The sequence below is a fragment of the Parasteatoda tepidariorum genome, chromosome 4 (assembly GCF_982258835.1).
Source record: "Parasteatoda tepidariorum strain Cologne lab strain chromosome 4, Ptep-v5.0, whole genome shotgun sequence".
Lineage (NCBI taxonomy): Eukaryota > Metazoa > Arthropoda > Arachnida > Araneae > Theridiidae > Parasteatoda > Parasteatoda tepidariorum.
In genome coordinates, this window is record NC_141758.1 from 68574570 (window position 1) to 68599090 (window position 24521).

The following is a 24521-nucleotide window of genomic DNA, read 5'->3' on the forward strand; positions in this document are numbered from 1 at the left end:
GAAAATTCGTTAAATAGAAAATCACCTTTTGAAATACTTAAACAACACAAAACAGGTTTCAAATTCATAAACACTAGACATTATTAAAATAGCAATTGACACACCTTTAACTTCTAAACTAGTATCTACTATTTATTTCATAAATCTTAACTATAAAAGAAATCTGCATGGAAAGCAAGAATAGAGCAAAACATTATCTAGTGTTACACTATCATGCTACATACATTTTCAACCAAAAAAAGCTAAATTTGTTTATAAAATTATAGCTGCCTTTATTATAAAAGTAATTTTAAATATTCTACATATGTTCTTAAGTTTAATTTCTACTGATAATTTTGACTGAGTTTTTCATTTGAAATGCAAAAAGGAAAGGGGATTTTACTGCTTTCTCTAAAAATTAAGTGGCTTCAAAGTCATTTCCCTCATAAAATGCTTTAACGAATTTGAAATATTTTGGGAAATAGGGAAAGTGGTTCTCTAAGAAAAATTCATTAAATGGAAAATTCCCTTCGCTATTTGGAAGTTATTTAACGAAGAAATTTCCAAAATGTTCTTGGTTCCACGGGAAAAAAATATTTGCAAAATGGAAGTCCGTCAGTATTTATAAAAATACTTTAAACTTAATGATTTATTTAAAAAAATAGTCCCGTAGTGGACTGATCGTTAGGACATGGTTCCCAGCAGATCACCGAAGTCAAGCATCACTGGCTGTGGGTGGGTGACCACTTGGATCAGTCTACGTAGGGACCGAGAGTGTGCGATATTGGTCCTCGTTAAACCGTAAAGTGCTCGACTTCGCGCGCAGGTCATCGGGCTACCGAAGCGGGGGTGCCATCCCCTCCGCAGAGGATCAAAATTGGGATGGCATGTCTTCGGATCATCCTCCGGGACGTTTCCCAGACCGTCGCTAAAGCCCATTGTGCAGCTCTAGTGCGACGTAAATTAACAACAACATTTAAAAAATATTGGTTTAAATTATGCCAATCCTGCATTAAAGTAATTGTCTAGATTTATCTCTACAATAGTCAAGGTAAATGAAACCTGAAATTTGACTTCAATTTCTTGTCTTCTGAGAAGAATCCAAATGTCCTAAGATTATGAAATTGGTTGTCAAAATTACGTGGTGATGCAAATTTATGTGCGTATAAGCATGCTTAGCTACAAGATGAATATTGTTTGACTTCCCTACATGTACTAGGCCAGGGGTGGCCAAGCTCCTTGATAGCCGAGCCATTTTTCAAAATTAGAAATTTTTCGCGAGCCGCAATTAAATACTTATATAAAAGGTATGCAAAAGAGGTATTAAAAAATTTTTTTTTACATAAAATTTATTTACTGAAAACATATAAATGAAAGTACAAAATATGTGTATTGAATTTAAATATTAAACTCATTTATTTTACTTCTCTTGATAATTCTTTAAAATTTGGTGAATAATTGGTGACAGCACTTCTCAGTAATTCTTTGAGATGCTGGTAAGTTTATACTGATCAATGTTTGGATTTTATGAATTTTAAAGTGGGATAAAATGATTCACATAAGTACGTAGTTCCGAATTAATTTGACAGGCAGCCTTTTTTAATTCAGGATATTTCGATTCTGGTACAAATGTCCAAAATTCAGTAATCGATGTCGACTTATATTTTCATTGTAGAGCTTGATCTTCTTGCATCTCTATTTCTAATTCTCCAGATGCTTTTTGTGTCATAATTATATTAGAAATGGAAAACTCACCTTGAATTGAACAACATTGCACTTAGTCTTTCATATTTGTTCTCTCTGAGTAATTTAAAAGACATTTTGAAACACAGACGAAGCGATAATAATTTTTTAAAAAAAATAGCACAAAAATGAAAAAGGAACTCTGGTACATTTATCAAGAGCCACAAATAATCCTTCAAAGAGCCGCATGTGACTTGAGAGGCGCAGGTTGGCCACCCCTGTACTAGGCAATCAGATTTTGAAAATATTCCATTTGATTAACATTGAAGCCACCAATTTAATTAATATAAATAATTTTTAAGGGACATGACAGTTTCAATATTTAATGTTAATCCAAACGTAAAAATATTCCTGTTTAAGAGACATTTTAACATATTTTTCATGGGTTCATATATTGAATGTCTACCGACATAAGATAAAACTTTAAAAAAATAATGAATTTAAAAATCAATAAATATTATTACAATTTAGTACAAAAATATTACAGTAGGGAACCGATTATCCGGAACGACCGGGACCATCGCTATTCTGGATAACTGATTTTTCCGGTTTTCTGAATCGCTACAAAAAGCCGTTTTTTTTTATTGTTAAACCCAACTAAAAAAAAAAAATATTTGGAAATAGTCTTAAAAAGAAGAAAAAAAGATGAAGTAATACACTAATGATTAGTTCCAAAATGATGGTAAGGTAAACATCTTTCAAAAAAGAAAGAAAAATTTTATTACACTTTTAAATTTTACACTCTAAAAAATATTTTTTTTTTAAAATGGCGGAAAAATGTATCGAATTTCGTTCCGGTTTTCTGATTTCCGGATAACGGGATGAAAAGAAGAAGAAAAAAAATTAATAAACAAATTTTTTTTATATTAAGAAGTTTCAGTTTGAACACTTTTCTTTAGTCAAAGAAGCTATTTAAAGCTTTTTTAATGATCACAAAACATGATAAAAAACTTTTCTTAATTAATTTTTTTTAAAATGAAACTTCCTGAAATTTATGTTATTGTTATGTATGAGTGTTTATGTGTAAGTACAACATCAGACTGCATAATACACTCTATAACAAAAAAATCGACGTTCGATCAGGCTGGAATGATGCCGACTGGGGACGTAGTCTTTAGCGACGAATCCCGCTTCCAACTGTGTCCTGACGATCATCGAAGACGTGTTTGGAGACGCACAGGGCAGAGGGGGGATCCTGCCTTCACTATTGCACGCCACGCCGGCCCTCAACAAGGCATTATGGTCTGGGGTGCCATTTCCTTTGACAGCCGGACCCCTTTGGTCGTCATTAGAGGTTCACTTACTGCACAGCGGTACGTCGACGACATCCTAAGATCTGTTTTGCTACCGTTTCTTTCGCAGCGCCCTGGGCTGGTTTTTCAGCAGGACAATGCCAGACCACATACGGCACGTGTTGCTATGAACTGTCTGCAAGCTTGTCAAACTCTTCCTTGGCCTGCCAGATCACTCTCCCATCGAGCATGTCTGGGATATGATGGGAAGGCGACAGCATCTGGCACGGAATGTTGATGACCTCGTTCGACAATTGGATCGAATTTGGCAGGAAATACCGCAAGAGACCATCCGGGAGCTTTATCGGTCTATGCCAGGCCATGTGGCAGCTTGTATTCAGGCTAGAGGCGGGTCAACACCTTATTGAACTTGTTACTGTAACTCTGCAATAAATTATTCAATTGTTCTGAAATTTTAATCATTTACTATTCTGTACATTGTCTTCCGATCCACCAATTTTCGTTTCAATCGGACAACTCCTTCTTGGTGCGTCGATTTTTTTGTTATAGAGTGTATATTAATAGAGCATTTAACTTAGGTATTGGTTGGCCAAGGATAGTACTGGTGATGTAGCACAGATGTGATGCATTGTGATCAAATAAAACATGGCTTAATAATCACCACAGAAATACACAGTGACAAGCAGGACCTTATAATGCAAAAATTAACCTAAACTGGTCAAAAGATAGATTCTTATCTCACTGTATGACGCTCGATTACTTCACAAATGACTCCGGCAAAACTACCCAGGAATTAGAACTACCGTCAGACCTAGCAAAACAACATAGGTGCTTAGTTCCTTTTTTCTACAAACTTCATTCTTGATGACTTAATTCTATTTTTTTTATCAGGGTCACATCCGCATATTAAATAACATTGGTGATTTTTTCTCTATTTAATCAAACTACATTTAAAATTAACATAACAAACACAACTGAAATAATAAGATTTTTATTAATTTCTAACTGAAAGTTGACTAAATTTCCCACTAATGTTTCCTCTTCTTTCCTGAAAAAACAATTATATTTCGTTAAATATTTATAAAAAAAAATGAAAATATTATACAGATGCAGAAAGTTGTGTTAAAAATAAAGTAAAAAATATAAGTGTGTACCTTTCCATTTTTTGGAGTTTTTGGAAGCTTTACCCTGTAAAATAATATTACATTAGATGAGTTAAAGAACAATAACTTTAAAGCAATATCATAATAAAATATACATTAAGTTTTTAAGGTATTTCCATCTTAAAACTGTATTCTTTTAGTTTTATAAAAAGCTAAACATATGAAAGCAGTGAAATGAAAATACAGGGCGCACAAATTGGCCGGAATTTGTGCTATTTGCTAAATCAATATCATTAAGTAAAACATATTAATTTAAAAATTAAGTCATAAATTAATTTTTTTTAAAAAAGTTTTTTTTTCTTCATAAAAACAAACTTATTTGCAATATTAAGTAAATTTTTTGCAATAAAGAGAATTTATTATTGTTTTTTATGGCACAACAGAATCTGACATAAAAAGAAATATCAACATAATATTTACTTCTTAATTGTTTCAAAAAATCTGTGATTTTTATTTTCATATGATGTTAAAGAAAATTAATCAAAAGTTAAATGGTATGGTAAAATCAGCAAACCAAAACTAAATATCATGGGGATTTTTTTTGTTTACTTTTTCTAAAATTTAAGAACTGAAATAACAAGAGTTTTTTCTTTCTAGCTAAACCATCTTTGAAATAACATTGCAAAGTAAAGGAAGAGAGAAAATTAGAAAATTTGGAGTTGAAATTATAGCAAAACATGAAATGCTTGGTAAAAACCTAACATTTCCAACAAAATAAAAAAGGAACAATGGAAGTAAACATTTTCATTGTCGTAATTATTGAAAAATAATTACTAAATTTTATAAAAAATAATGACTTAGAAGAACTGTTTAAATTAATAATAATGAAGACCTTAGCATAGGGGTGCACAACCTTTTTCAGTGAAGGGCCACATGCACAGCAGATTGACCAATGAAGGGCCGCATGCCAAAGTGTATAGATCGACATATTGAAAGCAATTGTTGGTGGTGATTGTTATATAAACATCATTGTTTATATAACACTAAATTCTTTTTGTCGGTTAACCTTGTAATCTCTTTGCAGAAAATACAATACTTTAAAACGTTTAAAATTAGAAAATGCTAAACTGATTACTTAAGAAGGAAAACAGAGTTCGAAAATCAGAATCAATTTATCAGAAAAAATTTAGATAAATTGAAATAATTAAAAAACTATGGAAACATTGAAATTTTTTTTATCACATTACAAAATACAAAAGTCCGTTTAAACATAAATTTTAACGTTAAATTTTTTTTTCTTCATAGAATTAAATTTCAAATAAATAAATATTCTAGTTATTAATATAAATTCAAGTTAAATACTTTGATTTAAAGAAAGTTTATAGGGTTAAAAATGATGAAAACAAAACCCCTTCAGTGGAAAATAAGATTTAGCATTTATTAGGGAATGTACTTTAACTTTCAGACATTTTTATTTTAAATTAATAATAAGAGGCTGAGAGAGGGGAGAAAAAGAAAACACATTAAATTTTAAGGAACTATATTCCTTAATAATAAAAAACTATTAAGATACTTGTTTACAACTTTTTATGACGAATATATTTTTAACATGACACTTACTATTTACAATTAATACACAATCAATTAACAATCAATAAAAATTTACATTACTTTACGAAACTTATCTTGATTAAATTTTTTATACAGTTAAAATTTAATGATATACAAATCATTTCCCAGCATATAATCATAAATGATATAAAATGCTCCAAGAAGGTGGAAAATGGTTTAAAAAATTTCTTAATGGTTATACTGTAATTTGCAAAATTTTTGAATAGTGTGATAATTTTATCTACTTGATCATGTGACATTTTTTGAGCCATTAAATGAAAATGTAATGATTGTATTTAAAGACTACTCTGTAATTTTGAACAGGCCAAATTCATTCTGGAAAACAGTCTTTCGACAGAAGCTGTTGTTGTGGGTAGTATTAAATTTAGAGCAAATAACATAATCAGTTTTGGAATTTGTCCTAGATGGTGTTCTTCCTTTCTGGGTTTTTAAATCGCGGAAATACATATAGCGATGTGTTATTTTTTAATTGCTTGAATACGAATTGCCATGTGTGATTTTTAAATTGCGTAAATAAAAAACTCGATGCTTGTTTTCCAAATCGCGTGAATACGAATTGTGTGGCTTTTAAATTGCGAAAGGACTACTCACAACACTTCATTTTTAAAATGCATGAATATGAATCGCGATATATGATTTGAAAACGCGTGCATACGAATTGCGAGAAAAGTAGCAACGGATGATATATACGAATCGCGATATGTGATTTTAATCCCATAAATACGAAACGCGATGGATTTTTTTTAAAATCTCGTTAATGTTAATACGAAATGCGATTCGCAATTTTCAGAGAGCGTAAATACAAATTACGATGTATGACTTTTAAATTACCTGTGACAACAAAAAGAATAGGTTTGATGTGTGTTGTTAAACTTGCACGTGTTCATGGGACTAAAGAATTATGCCGTGTTTTGAATTATTTTTTTTGCAAAACGGACCGCGTTTAATATAAACACGAAATGCGATGCGCAATTTTCAGATAGTGTAAATACAAATTACGATGTATGACTTTTAAATTACCTGTGACAACAAAAAGAATAGGTTCGATGTGTGTTGTTAAACTTGCACGTGTTCATGAGACTAAAGAATTATGCCGTGTTTTGAATTATTTTTTTTGCAAAACGGACCGCGTTTAATATAAACACGAAATGCGATGCGCAATTTTCAGATAGCGTAAATACAAATTACGATGTATGACTTTTAAATTACCTGTGACAACAAAAATGTTATGTTCTATGTGTGTTGTTAAACTTGCACGTGTTCATGGGACTAAAGAATTATGCCGTGTTTTGAATTATTTTTTTTGCAAAACGGACCGCGTTTATTATAAACACGAAATGCGATGCGCAATTTTCAGATAGCGTAAATACAAATTACGATGTATGACTTTTAAATTACCTGTGACAACAAAAAGAATAGGTTCGATGTGTGTTGTTAAACTTGCATGTGTTCATGGGACTAAAGAATTATGCCGTGTTTTGAATTATTTTTTTTGCAAAACGGACCGCTTTTAATATAAACACGAAATGCGATGCGCAATTTTCAGATAACGTAAATACAAATTACGATGTATGACTTTTAAATTACCTGTGACAACAAAAAGAATAGGTTCGATGTGTGTTGTTAAACTTGCACGTGTTCATGGGACTAAAGAATTATGCCGTGTTTTGAATTATTTTTTTTGCAAAACGGACCGCTTTTAATATAAACACGAAATGCGATGCGCAATTTTCAGATATCGTAAATACAAATTACGATGTATGACTTTTAAATTACCTGTGACAACAAAAAGAATAGGTTCGATGTGTGTTGTTAAACTTGCATGTGTTCATGGGACGAAAGAATTATGCCGTGTTTTGAATTATTTTTTTTGCAAAACGGACCGCTTTTAATATAAACACGAAATGCGATGCGCAATTTTCAGATAGCGTAAATACAAATTACGATGTATGACTTTTAAATTACCTGTGACAACAAAAAGAATAGGTTCGATGTGTGTTGTTAAACTTGCACGTGTTCATGGGACTATAGAATTATGCCGTGTTTTGAATTATTTTTTTTGCAAAACGGACCGCGTTTAATATGAACGCATCTCGTTTTTTTTCTTCCTGGGAAGGTGTTGATTTGGCTTAGATACGTAATTACTTTTTAAGTTACGAAAAAAAATTTAAACTGAATCGAATTTCACGAGTTGTAATATTGTGTGAAAATATCAGGTATATTCTAAATCACAAATAAAAATGCAGCAATAACGGGAAAGAAGAAAAAACACGTTCGAAAAACCTCTTAAAAAATGCGTGTTAAAATCGGTACAACGTAAATGATAAAATCGGCACAAACAGAGCACGTAAAAAATAATTATTTTAATGCGCGATTCAAAACTCGCTTGCTGTCAAACCATAGTATTAAAAATATCATAATCTTTTTAAATCACGGGGAAAACGTAATAACTACTAACCAAAATTTTTTTATATTTCAGATGAAATTGGAGTAAATAAAGTCCATCAAAATTTTATGTAATTTAAAGGCGGGATTTGAAATTAAAATGTCGCAATAGCGTATAAAAAATATAGGTACTTTCAAAACCTTGTAGAAATGTGTAGCAATAATTTCTAAAATAACGATTGAAAAATAATTTGATTTGCGATAAAATCGTTACAAATAAGCCATGTCAAAAAACGATTCTTTACTCGCGATTCGTAATAATATCGCGCTAAAATATCGAAGTTTTAAATACCGGGTGGAAATGTGCAGCAATAACTGTTAAAGAAAGGATCTAAAGTCATTTAGATTTTCCATGAAGTTTGCACGAATAAAGCGTTTCATAACTTTCAAAAATCGCTACTTCAGAAACTACTTGAAAATGGGTAGCAATAACTACCGAAAAGTCATTGGAATCGGCACATACGAAAAGCGTCAAAATGGGTAATTAAAATTCGTAAATCGTAATAATGATGTATTTGAAATCCGAAGCGTTAACCATCGAAAAACTACATTGATTGAGATTGGGTGCGTCAAAAACTTAAAAGTGTAAATTTAAATTACCGAATTTTTTATTATTTTTCAAAAACAAATATTTAAATTTTTTTCATTTTGTTCAGATTGCGGCCGCGGGCCGCACATCGAGGTTTGGCGGGCCGCATTTGGCCCGCGGGCCGCAGGTTGAGCACCCCTACCTTAGCATAAAAAATGATTGATTTTTGTCATAAAATATATTTAAAATTGCATATTGCAAGTTAAAAACTTACTGCTGAATATCACGTGAACAAAATGAAAGCTCATGATTATTTATATATAAGCTCTAATGAAAGCTCTTGAGTATAGATATTTACAGAAAGGAAAGTAAAATTTTTTTAAAAATATATTCTACTTACCTTCTTCCCTTGTGATTTTCGTTTCATTGTAATATCCTGTAATCAAGTAAAAGAAAAATTAATAGTAACAGCTTTTTATTAAAGCTTGTCTTAGCATTGTAGGAAGCAGTAAAAATATTCTGACAAAATAACTGCTAATTTTATCTGGTATGACTTTTTTCTGAACTGGCACATAATTATTGAACCATTTTCATTGCTTATTGTTTTCTTTACTTTTAAGAACAGCTGAAATTTTTTTATAAAACTTTAAACTTGAACTAGTCTGTTACTTATCCGCAAGAGACAAAAATACTTAAAATATACAATTTGTAAGAATTTTTTATTAATTAATATAATAATAATTCATTAATATTATGATAATTTATTAATATTACATTAAAAATTGCAATAAAATATATGTCACAGTCACAGAAGATGTAATTTCCATCAAAAAAAAAAAAAAAAAAAAGGGAAATTTCAACTAATTTGTTGCCTTTTGTGGTTTTGGATAAGAAGCAGACCTGCAAAAATAGAATTTAATAAAGGAAACCCTTTTTTTCACAAAAAATGGCTATTTTTTGAATTGCTTTATAATAAGATAACTTCCTTGACATCTTTTTGTCCTTTGGAAATTTTTATTCATATTAATCAATCCGATTTGTAAAAACTGACTATTTTTTTTAAAGATATATACTAGAAAATAAATTAAAAAATAATGAAAATAATCACCTCTGGTTGCATATCTAAAGCTGATATATCATCAAATTTAGGATTGAAATTTGTAACAGTCATCATTTGTCGGGCTTCATGCTAAAAAATTGAAAACACACAAACTTTATTTTCAACATTGTTAATATCAAAAATGAATCAAATAGATCTTACTTTTTTTTTTAAAAAAAGAAAAGCTTTTTTTAATGAAGAAAAAATGTCGATTATAGTTAAACAAAGCAAATAACTTTTTTTAAACAAAGAAGTAACCAGCAAAATCTATATTAGTAATGATATCAGGAATAATACTTTGATAAATAATTAAATAGCAATAAATAAGCTTTTAATATACAACTAATATAAATATACAACTAATACAAATATACAAACGAAAATTAAAAAATGAAAGAGTAAAAAAATTTTTTTAAGGTTTTTATAAGGTAATTCAATACTTATTTAAATAGTAAGAAGTCAACTATGACAAAACATCTATTTTTAAATAATTATTTCCAAGCTTAATTTGAACTTAATCACAGTGGAGTCCCAATTTTATGTTTTCCTTTAAACTAGCGTTAAAAAAAACGCATGAAGTAGGATAAGGTAAAATAGGATTTAAAAGAAACTTATGTATATATTTCAAATATTGATACTTACCAAGATGACCTGTGTAATGTGTAACCTTTGCACGTGAAGAAATGTGTAACCTTTACACGTTTTTTGTGTTTCGATTTAATTATAATAATATCCCGCTTAATGCTTATTACTGTTATCAGATTTGTGTTATGATTTACATTTGCAAATATTTTAAGATTTTTGAATAAGATTTCAAATTTTTGTTCAGTTGTGGATATATTTTTCGCTCATCTGTATCGTTTTCGTCACTACAATCGAGCGCAGGCATTAAATTACATATATTAAAGGAATTGAAAAGTAATGGGATATGCGTTACAATAAATATACGCATCGTCAACTTCAGAATATCTTCAGTCTTGCAATTCTATTCTATAGGGTCCATGTTTACAATTGAACTACAATAACCAATTAACCCCGAGAAGCTTCATTAAACCCTTTTGTCATGTATTTTAGTCAACACTGTCCAACGCTATATAAATCATATTCAGAGTTTTCAGAACATTTATTTCTGTTTTAGAAGCATCTTGCAGGTTATCGTAATCCAGAAAAAGAATAGTTTAGTGCAACATTTTTTAAATGATTGGATAATTTCACGATTCACCCCTCTTCTCGTGCTTTAGCGATCCCACCACCCTCCTGATTTTGATTCAAGGGGGGAAATCCCCTCCCACAGACAAAAAAACAGAATAGGAATCATGTCAGAAAGAATACAAATATCAAATAAATAAGTCTTTAAACGAAAAAAAAAAGGAGAAGAAAACTCCTGTGAGGATTTGTAGAGAAAAAATTACTTTGATCTGTTAGAAAATGAATAAAGCAGGATTTTCTTAAAAAGTGTAACATAAAATCTGGGAAAATTTAACATGATTGGTAGGTAATTTTGACTGACCCGCAGTTAATGATGCAAGATGATGTATGAAACAGACAACATAAAATTGGAGTTTCACTGCATTTTTAATTAAAGTATTTTACTAATCTTAAATGCAACTAAATATTTAAAAAATTTAATTAGTGAATGATAGTCTCAGTAGACCATTTTAAAAATTCTGTGCTGAATGAATTCTTATTTGAATTTGATTAAACTATACAAAGAGGTCAATTCAAATTTTTAGAATAGCTAATCTTCATCACATAAGATTTGATTTTCTCTTCTAAAAAAGTAAATAAGTATATGAATCCCAATTCTTTCATATGAAATTTCATGAGAAGACAATTTATTTAAAGGAGTTTTTTTCTTCATAATAAAATTCAAGAATCCTAAAAATTAGGAAACAACAAATTGATTAGAATATATAATATACTTTCATAACTTTGCACAATTTCTAGAAGGATCCCTCATTTTAACATTAAATTTACACAACAGTCAAATTTTCATTTTGTGACATAACTCAGTTAACTGTTAAACAAGCTTAAAGTCAAAATGCAAATATTTTCCTCATAAAGGCCTAATATTTGCTCTGAATACAAATAAAAACTGGTTCTCAAGTATGCAAAGAGGTTTTCCTCTTCTGAAACAAATGCAAAGCTTGTTATGTAACAAAACAGGTTGAACTTCTTTTTTTCTTGGAAGATCTCTTTATTTATGAGGCAAATGACATTGTGATGCGGTTCTGAACCATTTGTGTTGTGCATTATAGAATTGCTAATTATGTTCTATGTATATAGAATTGTATTACAGAATTGTTAATTACGTTCGCGGTAAATGGTTAAGATCCTTGCTTGTTAGTGTAAAAATAAACATACGAGTTTCTAAAAAAAAAATTTATAAGATAAAATATGTTTTACTTACTCGTTGTTTTTTAGTCATTGGCAATCTCAACATGTATTCCTCTTCATATCTAAAAGAAAAAGCAATTATATTTCATGCACATATATAAACAGACATATAAGATAAATATAATAATAAAATAGATATAAATTGAAATTTAATATTCATAACTTAAAAAAATAATAATAATACCTGGAACGTTCCTTCATTTCTTCATTCAATTTAATTCTGTAAGGATCAACAGTTTCCTATAAATAAAATAAAATGAATCAAATTTTTTTTTAAAAAAATAAATAAGACTACAAAACAAATAATTACTGTAACTAAACTGTTAAGTAAATCTTTGTAAAGTATCATAGATTAGCATAAAAAAAAGAATCAATACAGCTTCATTACTAAATAAAAATTATAACTCTATTTTTTTACAATAAACATATGACAATATAACATGTATTAAAAAAGAGGTAATAAATCTTAAGGTAAGGTAATAAATCTTACACAATGTATTATAATCATCAGATTATTTGTTTAAACTATGAATTGTTTCCTTCACAAAAAAGAGGATGGGGATAATAAGAAAAGCATAAAAACAAAGAATTGTGCATGAAATATATTGACTCAAAAAATATCTAGTTATGCATAAAAAACATTTAATTTTGATTGTGATATTATTCATATGATAAATCGATAACTAATTTTTCACTACACAAAAACAAGAAGAAAAAAAAAAGAATTGTGCATGAACTATACTAACTTTAAAAACATTTAGCCATGCATAAACAAACATTTGATTTTGTATGTGATATTATTAATATGATAAATTGACTAACGATAACTTGTACAACCAAGTAATAATTATGTAACCAATACAGAAAGTTCACCACCCTATAAAATAACCAAAATAAAGTTTTCATAATAACTAACATGTCAAGTGACTTAATTTCATATTTATTTTGTAAATTCATTAGATTTTTTGCACTTTTATTAATTTTCCTGCAAACAATAACTTAATCATGATTTTTTTGACAAGCATTTAAATATAAAAACTATACATAATTATGAACTATTCAATTACTTATGGTTATCTATTGGCAGCAATTTCAGATTCAAGTTTACACAATGATACCTTACAGTAAAGAAAATTTAACAATGCCTTTCATTTACTGGTAGCTTAATTTATAACTATGAAAAAATTTAATAAGCTAACTATATTGAAATACAAGTTAGGAACCTTATTTCCAACTATTTTCTGATACTACCTATACCTTATAGCATTATCGTAAGCAAATAATTGTGCAAATAAAATAAGCTTTCTTTTAATCATTTTAAAGTTATAACAAGCCTATTTTTTAATTACATAAAATAATTTAATTTTATTCTTTAAATTTATTAAAATTGGTACTACTATTTATCATTTACATTAATAAATGTCAGTAAATATGAGGTAAGATTTTAAAATCACAAAAGCAATCACATTATAATAAAAATTTCTTTCTTTTTTACGCACAGAGAACACTAGTTAACATGAAAACCCTTCAAGACAATATCAATGCTAAAGAAACTCTCTTTTATAATTGTAACTTTTTATATATTTATAGTAATATTTAGTTTCACACATATAAAATAATAATTTCATCCTCACACATACAATAAGGGGAAAAAAAAGCCTTCAAAATATAAATAGTCACTCAATTTTTTTAAAAATTAGTTTTGAGCTTTAATCTCTGTCACTCAAAAGATTTAAGTAATTACTTACAATTAGCAGCTCATAAGTGATTCAAAAACCGAAATATAAATTCCAAAATTAATATTCTAGAAAAAATAAGTTCTGACCTTAATTTCTTCAGGCCCAGTGTCATATTCTTTACGCAATTCATACAGAACACTACTGCTTAAAGCTCTTTTTTGTGATTTTTCGAGTATTTTCTTTTTTCTTTCTTCCACATTATTATCTTCAGCTAAAAAGATATAAGTAAGGAGATTATTTATAATGGCAAACAAACATTTTAATTCATAACATAATCAAAAAAAGTACATACATAAAAACAATTAAATTATTCTCTTTCTTTAAAAATTAAACCTCAAAGACATTTTATTAAAAGTACAATTATTGTAGATCAAAATTAATGTTCCAGTACAAGGATCATTGAGACACAAAACACAAAATACCCAATTTTCATTGTTCTATTAGAACAATGAAAATTGGGTAAATTGAATATTTCCAGGCTGAATATATTCAGCCAAATTTTCAGTTAATACTAGTTAACTGAAAATTTCCAAGCTAACTAGTAATCAGCCTGAAAGTTTTCAGTTAACAAGTATTAACTGAAAATTTCCAGGTAGTACTAGTTAACTTGGAAATTTTCATAAAATTATGGAATTCACTATATAAAAGCAATAGTTATTTAAGCAAAACTTTTAATTATTTGGGATACAAATTATAAAAGCTATTAAAATAAAACTTTTAGAAATATTTATAAATAACACTTAATTCTGTATATTTTAAAACTCAAAAGTTTTTGCTTATGTAAACTACAGGAAATACTTACTTTTAAACTTTATGTAACAAATTTAATAATGAATTACACAAATAGTTATGTACAAAACATGCATTAATAAATCCTTTTCAAGAAATATGGCTATTTCCTTTTAACCTGCACTAAAATAACTCAAAAGCATTTGAAAAGTATGATTTATAAAGATTAAAAAATTTTAATCACAAAGTTAGAGATAATACATAATTGACTTATATTAATCATATTGAATTAATTAATTATATTGAATTAATTTTATTCCAAAAAATGTCATGACCTTTAGTTAAAATACATTTGAATAAAAAAAAAGTTTGCTCCTATTATTAAAGTATAGGTATTAAATTATGCAATAAGTATCCAGCGTAATCCAAATATATTATAATTTAGTTTAATAGAAAACACATTACAGTTTATTAAACAGGAAATTAATTGAATGTACAGATAAGTTTATGTAATTTTCCTGAAAATAAAAAATTATCGACTAAACTAATATAAGAAATGTATTTTTATCAGCTTATACTTTGCAGACACATAATTGAAATACTGAAAATATGTTAAATGTTATGTACAAATATGTAATGTTCATAACATGTAATATGCATATGTAAATATACTAATATATGTAACAAAAGATCACTTACAGAAATATGCTGCAGATATTTTTGGTGGAACATAAACATTTGAAAATTTTTGTTCTTCTTCTGAGTCTTCATTTTCAACCTAATAATTAAAAACATTAGTTGAAAATCTAATTACTCTTATGTTCATATTATTTTATTTTAAAAAATAATTTTAATAACTATCTCAGAGTTCCTATAGTATGATGTATACTCTAAGCAATGGGCATAAAAAACATAGCATGAAAAACAAAAATATATACAAGTACTTAATTTACTAACAGAGTTCATTCTAAATAATACACCAAAAACTATAATACACAATTACATAACATTTCTGATTCTCAAGTATTTGAGATTGCAATAAGGAAATATAATAAAAAAATATTTACTTGATCATCTAGGCTTTCAGGATTGGCTTTAAATCTTAGAGGATCCTTAGCATCTATAAAAAACATTAAAAAAAATTAAACATTAGAATTTAGCATTCATAAACATTAGAATTTACAAATTCTCAAGATTGAAAAGTATAATTTGGAGTGCATATTTTTAATAAAATTTTGTCAAAACTTAATTACATAATTATATTTTTATAATATATTTAAAAAAAAATTAATAAAATAAATTCTGAACATTTCCTTAATGTTAAGAACAATTGAATTTTTAAATTGATTTTTTGATTTTTATTTTCAAAATTTAAATAGCAACCAATGTTTTTGTTTTCCAGATTTTAAAATATTATTCTTTAGGGATAGAGAACATAAAGAAAAAATATATTTTCTAGTTTTACAATGACAAATCATAAAATAAAAATAACATTATGTGCTATTTTAATAAAAGTCCTTGTAAAAAAAGTAATTGGCATCTATGTAACTGAATATGAAGATATGATATACATCACAGTTAACACATTCGCTGCCACTAAAAATGATATTTCCATCCTCAGAGGCCGGATTACAAAACAGGGTTTAAATGTTCTTTATATTTTACTAGGAAAACCAGAAAAACGAAGAAACATATCATTTTCCTGTTTAGAGAGCGTTTTTTTTCCCCAGACACTCTGGAGCGCCAGTGGCACACAGACTCAACCTGTCTTTGTAAGTGCCACTGACGCTCCAGCGCGTCTGATCAATAATCTCAGAAATTACTGGCATATTGCATAAAATAACAGCTTAAAAGGAATAAAATGGAATACCATTCAAGTATATGTAGTACCATTTATGAAACAATACTGAAAATATTTACAAATAATAAGCACTGTCTCAGAATCTGACATTTCTCTGGTGTCCATTACAATATCACCCTCTCCATCCGAAGATTCCCAACTGTAGTCTTCGTCTGTGCTATCATAATCCGAAAGGTCACTATTTTGTAACAATTCTAATATTTCGGCATCAGTCAATATTTTATTTACTTATATATTTTATTCTTTCTTTTATATTTAAATTTAGTGATTTTGTTCTTTTATTACATTTTATTCTTTATTGGGCTGTGACGGTAATATTTTATTCTTTTCTTGGGCTGTGACAGTCCTGCCACACTTGTATCATCGGCCATTTTTAATCAAGCACATAAAAAAATTCAAGCAAAAATTTTGAAAACCAACCACAAAAAATAATGCTTCACTAACGCGCTGAAACAACCTCCCTGTTCAACTTCCAAAGCCACACTAAACACAGAGCATATAACTTATCATAGTTGATCGACGCACCAGAGTGTCGTTGGCATACCAGGAGGTGTCGCTCTGACGCGCCAGCAAACATGTTAAGCAAAAAAATATTTTTTTATACTCCCATAGCAATATCATCTTGAAATTTCATATAAACATACTTAAATTATCAAAGAGTTAAATGGAATAAAATATTAAAAATGTTAACTTTTAAGTTTTTCTTTATTAAGTTTAAATTTTTTTTTTAAATAACTTAATGATAAATATGATCTGAAATGCCATTTAATACTGAACAAAATGACATAAAATTAAGCTCTCTTGGTCAAATAGTTCTCAAGATACAGCTAAGTAAAAATTTCAGCTGAATTCATGCAAATTACAACAGAATAGAAAAATTTCCAACATTTTAAAAAATGCATAAGTCTGAATCAAATCGTGCAAAAAAATCTGAAACTTTGTATTTTTCAAATCAAAGTAGGCTTAACATACATGCCAAGAATAATTTAACTTAAAACTGTAGACAGATTTTATTTATTTATTGTTATTGATAGTTAATTTTATGATATATCCAGTAATGTATTTAATTTACTTATATGTCCTGTAGAAGCAACTGTAAGTAACTTGTCAACTTGGTACTTTAATTTTTCTTCAATAGGTCTCATTTTTTCTAAAACCTATAATTTCAAACAAAACAATAAGTTCAAAAATAATAATAATAAACAAATAACTATATCGGATCTTTAAAAATATGGTAAATTATTTTACAACAAATTAACAATGTGTAACCATTCAGTAATTTAAAAATTTCAAAGACCTTATATTTTGTCAAGCCAAAACAACAGCAATAAGATATGTATTGACCTTACAGACAAACATTTCACTACTTTTTTAGGTAGAGATTCTCCGATGTACAATAAGATTTTACAGCTTGCTGCATAGTCTCTCGTAATGCAGGAAATATCAGTGTGATATTATCGTAAATTTAGTTGTGTGGGTTATGAATAATATAACAACATATTGGCGTGAAATATATCATATTAATGGGGGCTGTTGAGAAGTCATAAGGAAATTCATCATTGAATCCTAATATGTGATAATAATAATTTTAAAATAAACTTTTAGGATAGACGTCATTATCAAAAAATAAATAAATAATAATAATACTGTAAGAAAAGGATACACAATAAGTAAAACAAAGAAAACAGAGATTGATTACTTAAGAATACTGTTAAGTTTGTGTTTTACAGACTAAATACATAATGTGATAATACTGTGACTGTTTTTATTATAGTGTTTTCCCTGAGATTTTTTTGAAGGGCTGCCTGCCCTTCTTCTTTTTGATCCCAATGAATATACCTTCTTTGTAAAAATAAGCTATCATCCCATAAAAACACAGTCTCTTTTATCTATATTTAATTTTGAAAAAAATTTATTTACTGTTTAAATAATAATTACACACAAAAATTATCAGTGTTTATAGTTTTAATTTTGATTACTATTGCAAATATTTACTTTATTAGGATTACTCTGTATTCTCACCTGGAAAAATTTTCATAACTTTCTCTTTTTTTAAGGAAGTGTATTAATAAATTTAAGTGATTTGAAATTTTAAAATTATTTTTTAAATAAATACCTTTTTTTTAAAGAAAAAATGCTGTTTGTTTTCTTATAATTTTCAATTTAAATTAGAGAAAAAAAACTTTCAAGTTGTTTATCAATTAATCCTTTTTTTAGTTTACTTTTTTTTTCAAAGAAAATTTATGCACAAAGATTATTGTTTTTTATAGCATACCTTTAATTATTTTCATAAATTTATATCTATTTTTCTCTGATTTTGATAATGAGACAGAGAAATACTTTTTGAAATATACACATAAAATACTATAAGAGGGTAACTTAAAAATTGTTCAGGATAAAATTCAGTTATTATATAATAATATTACACATTTTGATAAATTCCTACAGTGTTCAGTGAGTGCCTTTCCTAAACTCAGAGTGCTCTTATCTGAGAGGAAGCACCCACCCTTTTTATTCATTGGGAGAACTCTATCATATTATTCTTATCATCAATGCTGAGAAATTTTTTGTCATGATAGAAGATTTCTCAAAAAAAAAAAAAAAAAAAAACAATGATTGACAATCTAAAGTGAGACAGAGCAACTAAATGCAATACAACTGCAAAATTAACAAAAAGATAACCATTATTAATATAAAAACATGTATAATGAAATATGATGTTGCACATTTATTATGCCAAAAATGAGATGAGAGAAAAAGATTCTATGCTATAAGGAATTTCTAAAACAATAAGCTTTAAAATACATGACATCATTAGTGGATGGATAATTATAACGTAAACAATATGATAATATAATGCAGAACTACATAACATAATGTAAAAAAAAAAAATACATACTACATAATATAAAAAAAGAAAATTTTTTTTCTTAGGTTTTTAGCTATGCTATAAGTTTAAAAATATTCACTAAATTTAAATAGGAGTAATTTTTAATTAATAACAAAATGACTATTTTAAAATTTTTAAAAATCAGGAAACGAGCATTTAAAGTAGCACTTTTATTCTGAGTATACACATAAACAATTTTAAAAAACAAATTTCTCATAATTTTGTAGAGAATAACATTTACTAGTAGCTAATGAAAAAAGCTCAATTTAAATATTTTGAAAATTTAAAAGTTCCAAGCAAAGACAATTAAACACCTTTTACTAACAACCAATGAAAAAAGTACTTTTAGGGCTATTAAAAAACCAAAATAAAAAATAAGCACTTTTTAATAAAGCTTTAAGTAAAGTCGGGCTTCATTTAATGTTATAATTTGTATAATATTATACAGTACAGAACCCGTTATCCGGAAATCAGAAAACCGGAAAACCAAAAAACCGGAACGAAATTCGATAAATTTTCCTGCCATTTTTTAAACAAAAATTTTTTTTCCTCATAAGATTTTAGGATTTTTCTTTCTTTTTTGAAAGATGTTCACCTTACCATCATTTTGGAAATAATCATTAGTGTATTACTTCATTGTTTTTTCTTCTTTTTAAGATTATTTCCCAAAAAAAAATTTTTTTAGTTCGGTTTAACAATAAAAAAACGGCTTTTTGTAGCGATTCAGAAAAATGGAAAAATCAGTTATCCAGAATAGTGATGGTCCCGATTGTTCCGGATAATCGGTTCCCTACTGTAATAAGTATTTCATATAATATTCCAATCATAGTTTTATCAAACAGCTTTGAATATGCAAAAATTTGAATTCCAGAGTGTTAACAAATTTTTTTTTTTAAACTCATTATTAAAAATTTTTTTTTAAAAAAATCAGCGTAACACAACAAAATAATCTTTAAATTAAAAAAAAAGTTAAAAAATGAAAAGGAAACTTACAATTCTGGACTCACACAGCCTTGCTACGGCAGGATCATTTTCAATAGATTTTCCAGATGTCTTTTGTAAAATGACATAAGTAAGATCAGTTATATAATTTAAAAGAGTGTGATTCTTTAAATCATAAAAGCTCAATCCCTGAAAAAATTTACAATTGTTAAAGAATGTATAATTTATTTTTAAATTTCTAAATTATAAATATGATACAAAAATTGGTAGTTTCATAAAATCTAACAGTATAAAAATAAACAACTGAGGTACAGTTGTAACAAGGTGCATTTTCAAAGAGATTTTGATCTAAAAAATACTTCCAATTCACTTCCTTTAAAAGAACACTATTTCTATAGACTTATTTTAGATTGACTTTATCAAGAATATTTCTATTTCTTCACATGAATAATGGATCATATTTTTTTTTTTTTTAAATTCTAAATTAAATTCATATTATTTAATAAAATGAGTATGAAAACTTTTAAATAAGATCTTCTTAGATTGCTTCTTTTTTTTAAAAAATGATTTTTGAAAAATTTACAAAAAAATTGCTTTAAATTCACAAAAATATTAACTATATAAATATTCAATTTTCATTAAACTGTTTCATTCATTATTTAAAATGCAATTTAAGACTTCATTTGAATGCGAAAATTTCGATTAATTGAAACTTAGAAAAGACAAATCTTAATCCAACAATAAAGAAATAACCTAACATAACAAACATAAAATAACTGATTTTTTAACATGAAGGAAAGATTTAATAAAATTTAAATTAAAAATGATCATACAAAAACTTCACATTGTTCTTAAATGGGCAATTAAACTTACATGATACTAAAATAGCCCAGTATTTATATAGTCTTTACATAAAAGTTAAATAACTTTTCAAAAATATTGTTTTCCAATATTTCCTTAAAATGGACACAAATCCATCATAATTTATAGTTTAATCTATCAATATCCGTTTAAATTGTACTTTCAACTAAGCATTTTTAAAATAGATTAATTTTAAATAATTGAAGATAAAATAAATTTTGTCAGGTTTTACAAACATCAATTCTTTTTGATTATGAAACTAAAAAATAGTTTCACATGCAATCATAAAAGATTCAAAAAATCAGTTTCAAATTTTAAAAATATCTGCTTAAAATCTATAATATTTTGATGTAACAAATTACAATCTCTTGTACTATTTGACAGTAAAACCTTATAATTTTCCTACACTCTTTTGTTCTCTAATTTAATATTATATCCATAGTTTTATAACTTAATTGCATTTTTGTTAAATAGAGTCCCATAAAATTCAAAAAACAGGATATCAATTCTTACATACATATGATAGTTTGAGAATGTTTCTTTTTATTATTTCACAAATATATTTAAATAATCTAGCATGGTTACATTTTTAATAATGTCAATAAAAAAGAAAGTTACATTTTTTGTCTGAAGCTCATTGCCTTTCAGTCGCTTCAAAAGATTTTGTGTAGTATCTGTTACAGAAGCAGCCAATGCAGGAATGTCTTTTAGAAGTTTCAAAGTTTCATTTACATCTTCTTGAGACAGTTCCTCCATCTAGGAAAAAGATTAAAAGCTAATAATTCGAATATTATAGACTAAATATTAGGAATTTTATTAATTTTCTAAATAAATGTAGATGTAAATAGCAAATTTATTTTCATTTTATATTTATGATCAACAAAGTCAATCCTAATTTTTCTACGCTAAAAAAGATAATTATGAAAAATAAGATACCATTTGAGATAAGAAAGATAGAGAAAAACAAGCAACAGATGTAAATAACAAATTTTAAAACAATTTGAAATTTAAATACATTGTTTGTTTTCTGCTATTATTGTAAACTGCACTAATGTCACATTTTAATCAATAAGAGAAATTGCAACATAGATGTGCTTTTAATGATAATTCTTTTTAGATCTTTTCAGAGCAACTTTAAAATCATTTTGGAAATTTTTTTTCTGTTTTGTCCAATCTGAATTTCAATTTTATCATTGCACGAAATTTAAATCCTAACCACAATGAACCCTTATTTTTTTAACCTTATTTTTTATCTACTTATTTTTTTTTTTTTTTTTTAAAAAAGAAACAAATATGTATTACAAAAGTGGGCAAGATTGTCATATACCTTAGGTTTACATAAATGCTCAGATGTTTTTATATTTACAACATATTTGTATTTCACTGATATTGTATTATTAACTGAACTCGCCAAGAGCAACAGCCTGGTTCTTGAAGTAGCAATAACCTCTTTTAAAAATATATAATGCTCCATTCTATATTATATACATATATTAGTTTCTAACAAGCCATTACTGAGTTGTCGCCAAACTTGTAGTCTATATACTAGTAGGAGTACTGATACAGAAAACTTTTAAAACAATGTATTGTTATTTCAATAAAATCTTTTTAATAGAGCATAATATAAGTTTCGAAATTAATTTATAATGTGGCCTGCAGATTAAGATTATATAGCACATTGAATCATAAGAGTCACACAAAACATCAACAGGTTAATGTACACTCAAAATTAAAAATTTATATTTTCACTTTGATTCTTTTTTTAAACTTGGAAATCACAAATAAATTGTAATATTAGCTGTTATACTGCTTCGTTTATACTATGTGCTTGAAATCTACAAATAAACAACAATTTAAAAAAAAAAATTTGCAGTTCAATTGATAATACCTAATAGATACCAATTACAGAAATATGGCTGGATATAAATATTGTTATCAAACTAGCATGTTAAAAGAAGTTTTATTTTATTGCAACAATTATTGAAAAAACAATCTGCTAAAAAAATGATTTTGCACTTCCACAAACAAATTTTAAAATTTATAATTTTAAGGACTTCTGAATTTTAAATGGGGGTCAAAATAGGTATTTCCGAGGTTAAAATTAGCAATAGTTCGGGAACACTGACATCTAACTTGGATCACCTTAAAATAATAATCAGTAGGCTCTCCTACCAATAACTAAATAAATATATACTGATTGTTATACTGAAATGTTAAACTGATTTGGTTTTTTCTTTTTTCATGTTTTAGACTGTTTTTCTGTCACAAAAACTTTAATCTGTAATTTTCATCATCATTTTGATTAAATGTATTGTCTGCATTTTTCTATCTAATTTCACTGTAATGACTTTTTTTTAAATACATATTTAATATAATGCTCAAATTTCGATAAGTATGTAATTTTAAAATTGTTTATTAACATGATAAAATTTCATCAAATAAAGCTTTCATAAAATATTGGACAAATATTTCTTAAATATTACAAATATTTCTTTCTTCCTGCCTTTTTTAAAAATTAGTTTCCAATTATTTGAAGATTGTACTTGAAAAAGGATCCTGTTTTATAAATTTGTAAGATTTCTTTCTCTCTTATTTTAATAGGAATGCAAGTAAACCAGTGCAAATAGAGGAATGCCAAGAAACCAGTGAATATATGTATGAGCAAGTAAAATCTTTCAATTGCTAAACATTATGAACAGTCACTAAATTTTCTTAACTTCTACAACTGAAAATCGAAAATGTAAACTGCTATAACCTCCAGGATAATTGACAGCGTTAAAACAACATCCATTCGTATTGATTGAGTACAACATACTTTATGAAACGGCAATGCATAAGTAGAGAAAATAACAGTACGAAAAAACAATTGAAGTCGTAAAATTTTTTTGCTCATATTATTAAATTTAACTTTCAAGTTTTTGTCAACTAACCTGTAAAATCGAAAGAGCTCTAATATCTATAGTAGAATTAAAGTAGCTATAAGAAAGATCCAATCGTATTATTTTATCACACAATATCTAAAATTAAAAATTTATAATTAATTTCTCCGAATATGAAACGTGTGGAAGTGGAAACGTGATATCTGAGAAAAACAATAACATGTGAAAATAAAAGTTGTGATCAATATTTTTTAAAGGGCCAGAAATACGCAACTTACTCTATGGTTTAACGTTTTAGTTTTTAAACTCAATCTGTTTTGTATAAGAATATCTATATACTTTTGATCTGAGAATCGCTAATCAGTTGATATAATTTAAACAGTTGAATTTTACAATTGATACTGACTGTATTATAAAATTGTGCACTTCACTAAGAATTA

General features: G+C 27.1%; 1 protein-coding gene across 4 annotated transcripts; it reads right to left on the reverse strand.

Annotated features, from left to right (window-relative positions):
• Window positions 1–3950: 3950 nt before the first annotated feature.
• Window positions 3951–24499, reverse strand: LOC107456927 (neuroguidin). Of its 4 annotated transcripts, none has more exons than XM_016074917.4 (13): window positions 24360–24499; window positions 21821–21958; window positions 20393–20530; window positions 17582–17666; window positions 15716–15768; window positions 15348–15426; window positions 14006–14130; window positions 12365–12420; window positions 12194–12242; window positions 9793–9873; window positions 9085–9120; window positions 4130–4163; window positions 3951–4023 (listed from the first exon to the last, which is right to left on the reverse strand). In XM_016074917.4, the coding sequence occupies exons 2-13, from the start codon at window positions 21956–21958 to the stop codon at window positions 4004–4006; spliced, it is 894 nt and encodes a 297-aa protein (XP_015930403.1). In that variant the 5' UTR covers window positions 24360–24499; the 3' UTR covers window positions 3951–4003. The 4 variants fall into 4 exon arrangements, with proteins under 4 accessions (XP_015930403.1, XP_015930405.1, XP_071037695.1 ...); XM_016074919.5 differs by lacking the exon at window positions 24360–24499 and adding an exon at window positions 24133–24339; XM_071181594.2 differs by lacking the exon at window positions 24360–24499 and adding an exon at window positions 24111–24320 and having other exon boundaries at window positions 21821–21977.
• Between the last annotated feature and the right edge of the window lie 22 nt (window positions 24500–24521).

Excerpts from the sequence above, each read along its gene's own strand:
- LOC107456927 (XM_016074917.4), bottom strand. The coding sequence starts at position 21,958 with ATGGAGGAACTGTCTCAAGAAGATGTAAATGAAACTTTGAAACTTCTA. Across the intron at positions 15,769-17,581 it reads TGCTTCTACAGGACATATAA|ATGCTAAGGATCCTCTAAGA; the intron begins GTAAATTAAATA and ends TGTTTTTTATAG. Across the intron at positions 9,121-9,792 it reads CTTTAGATATGCAACCAGAG|GATATTACAATGAAACGAAA; the intron begins GTGATTATTTTC and ends ACTTGATTACAG.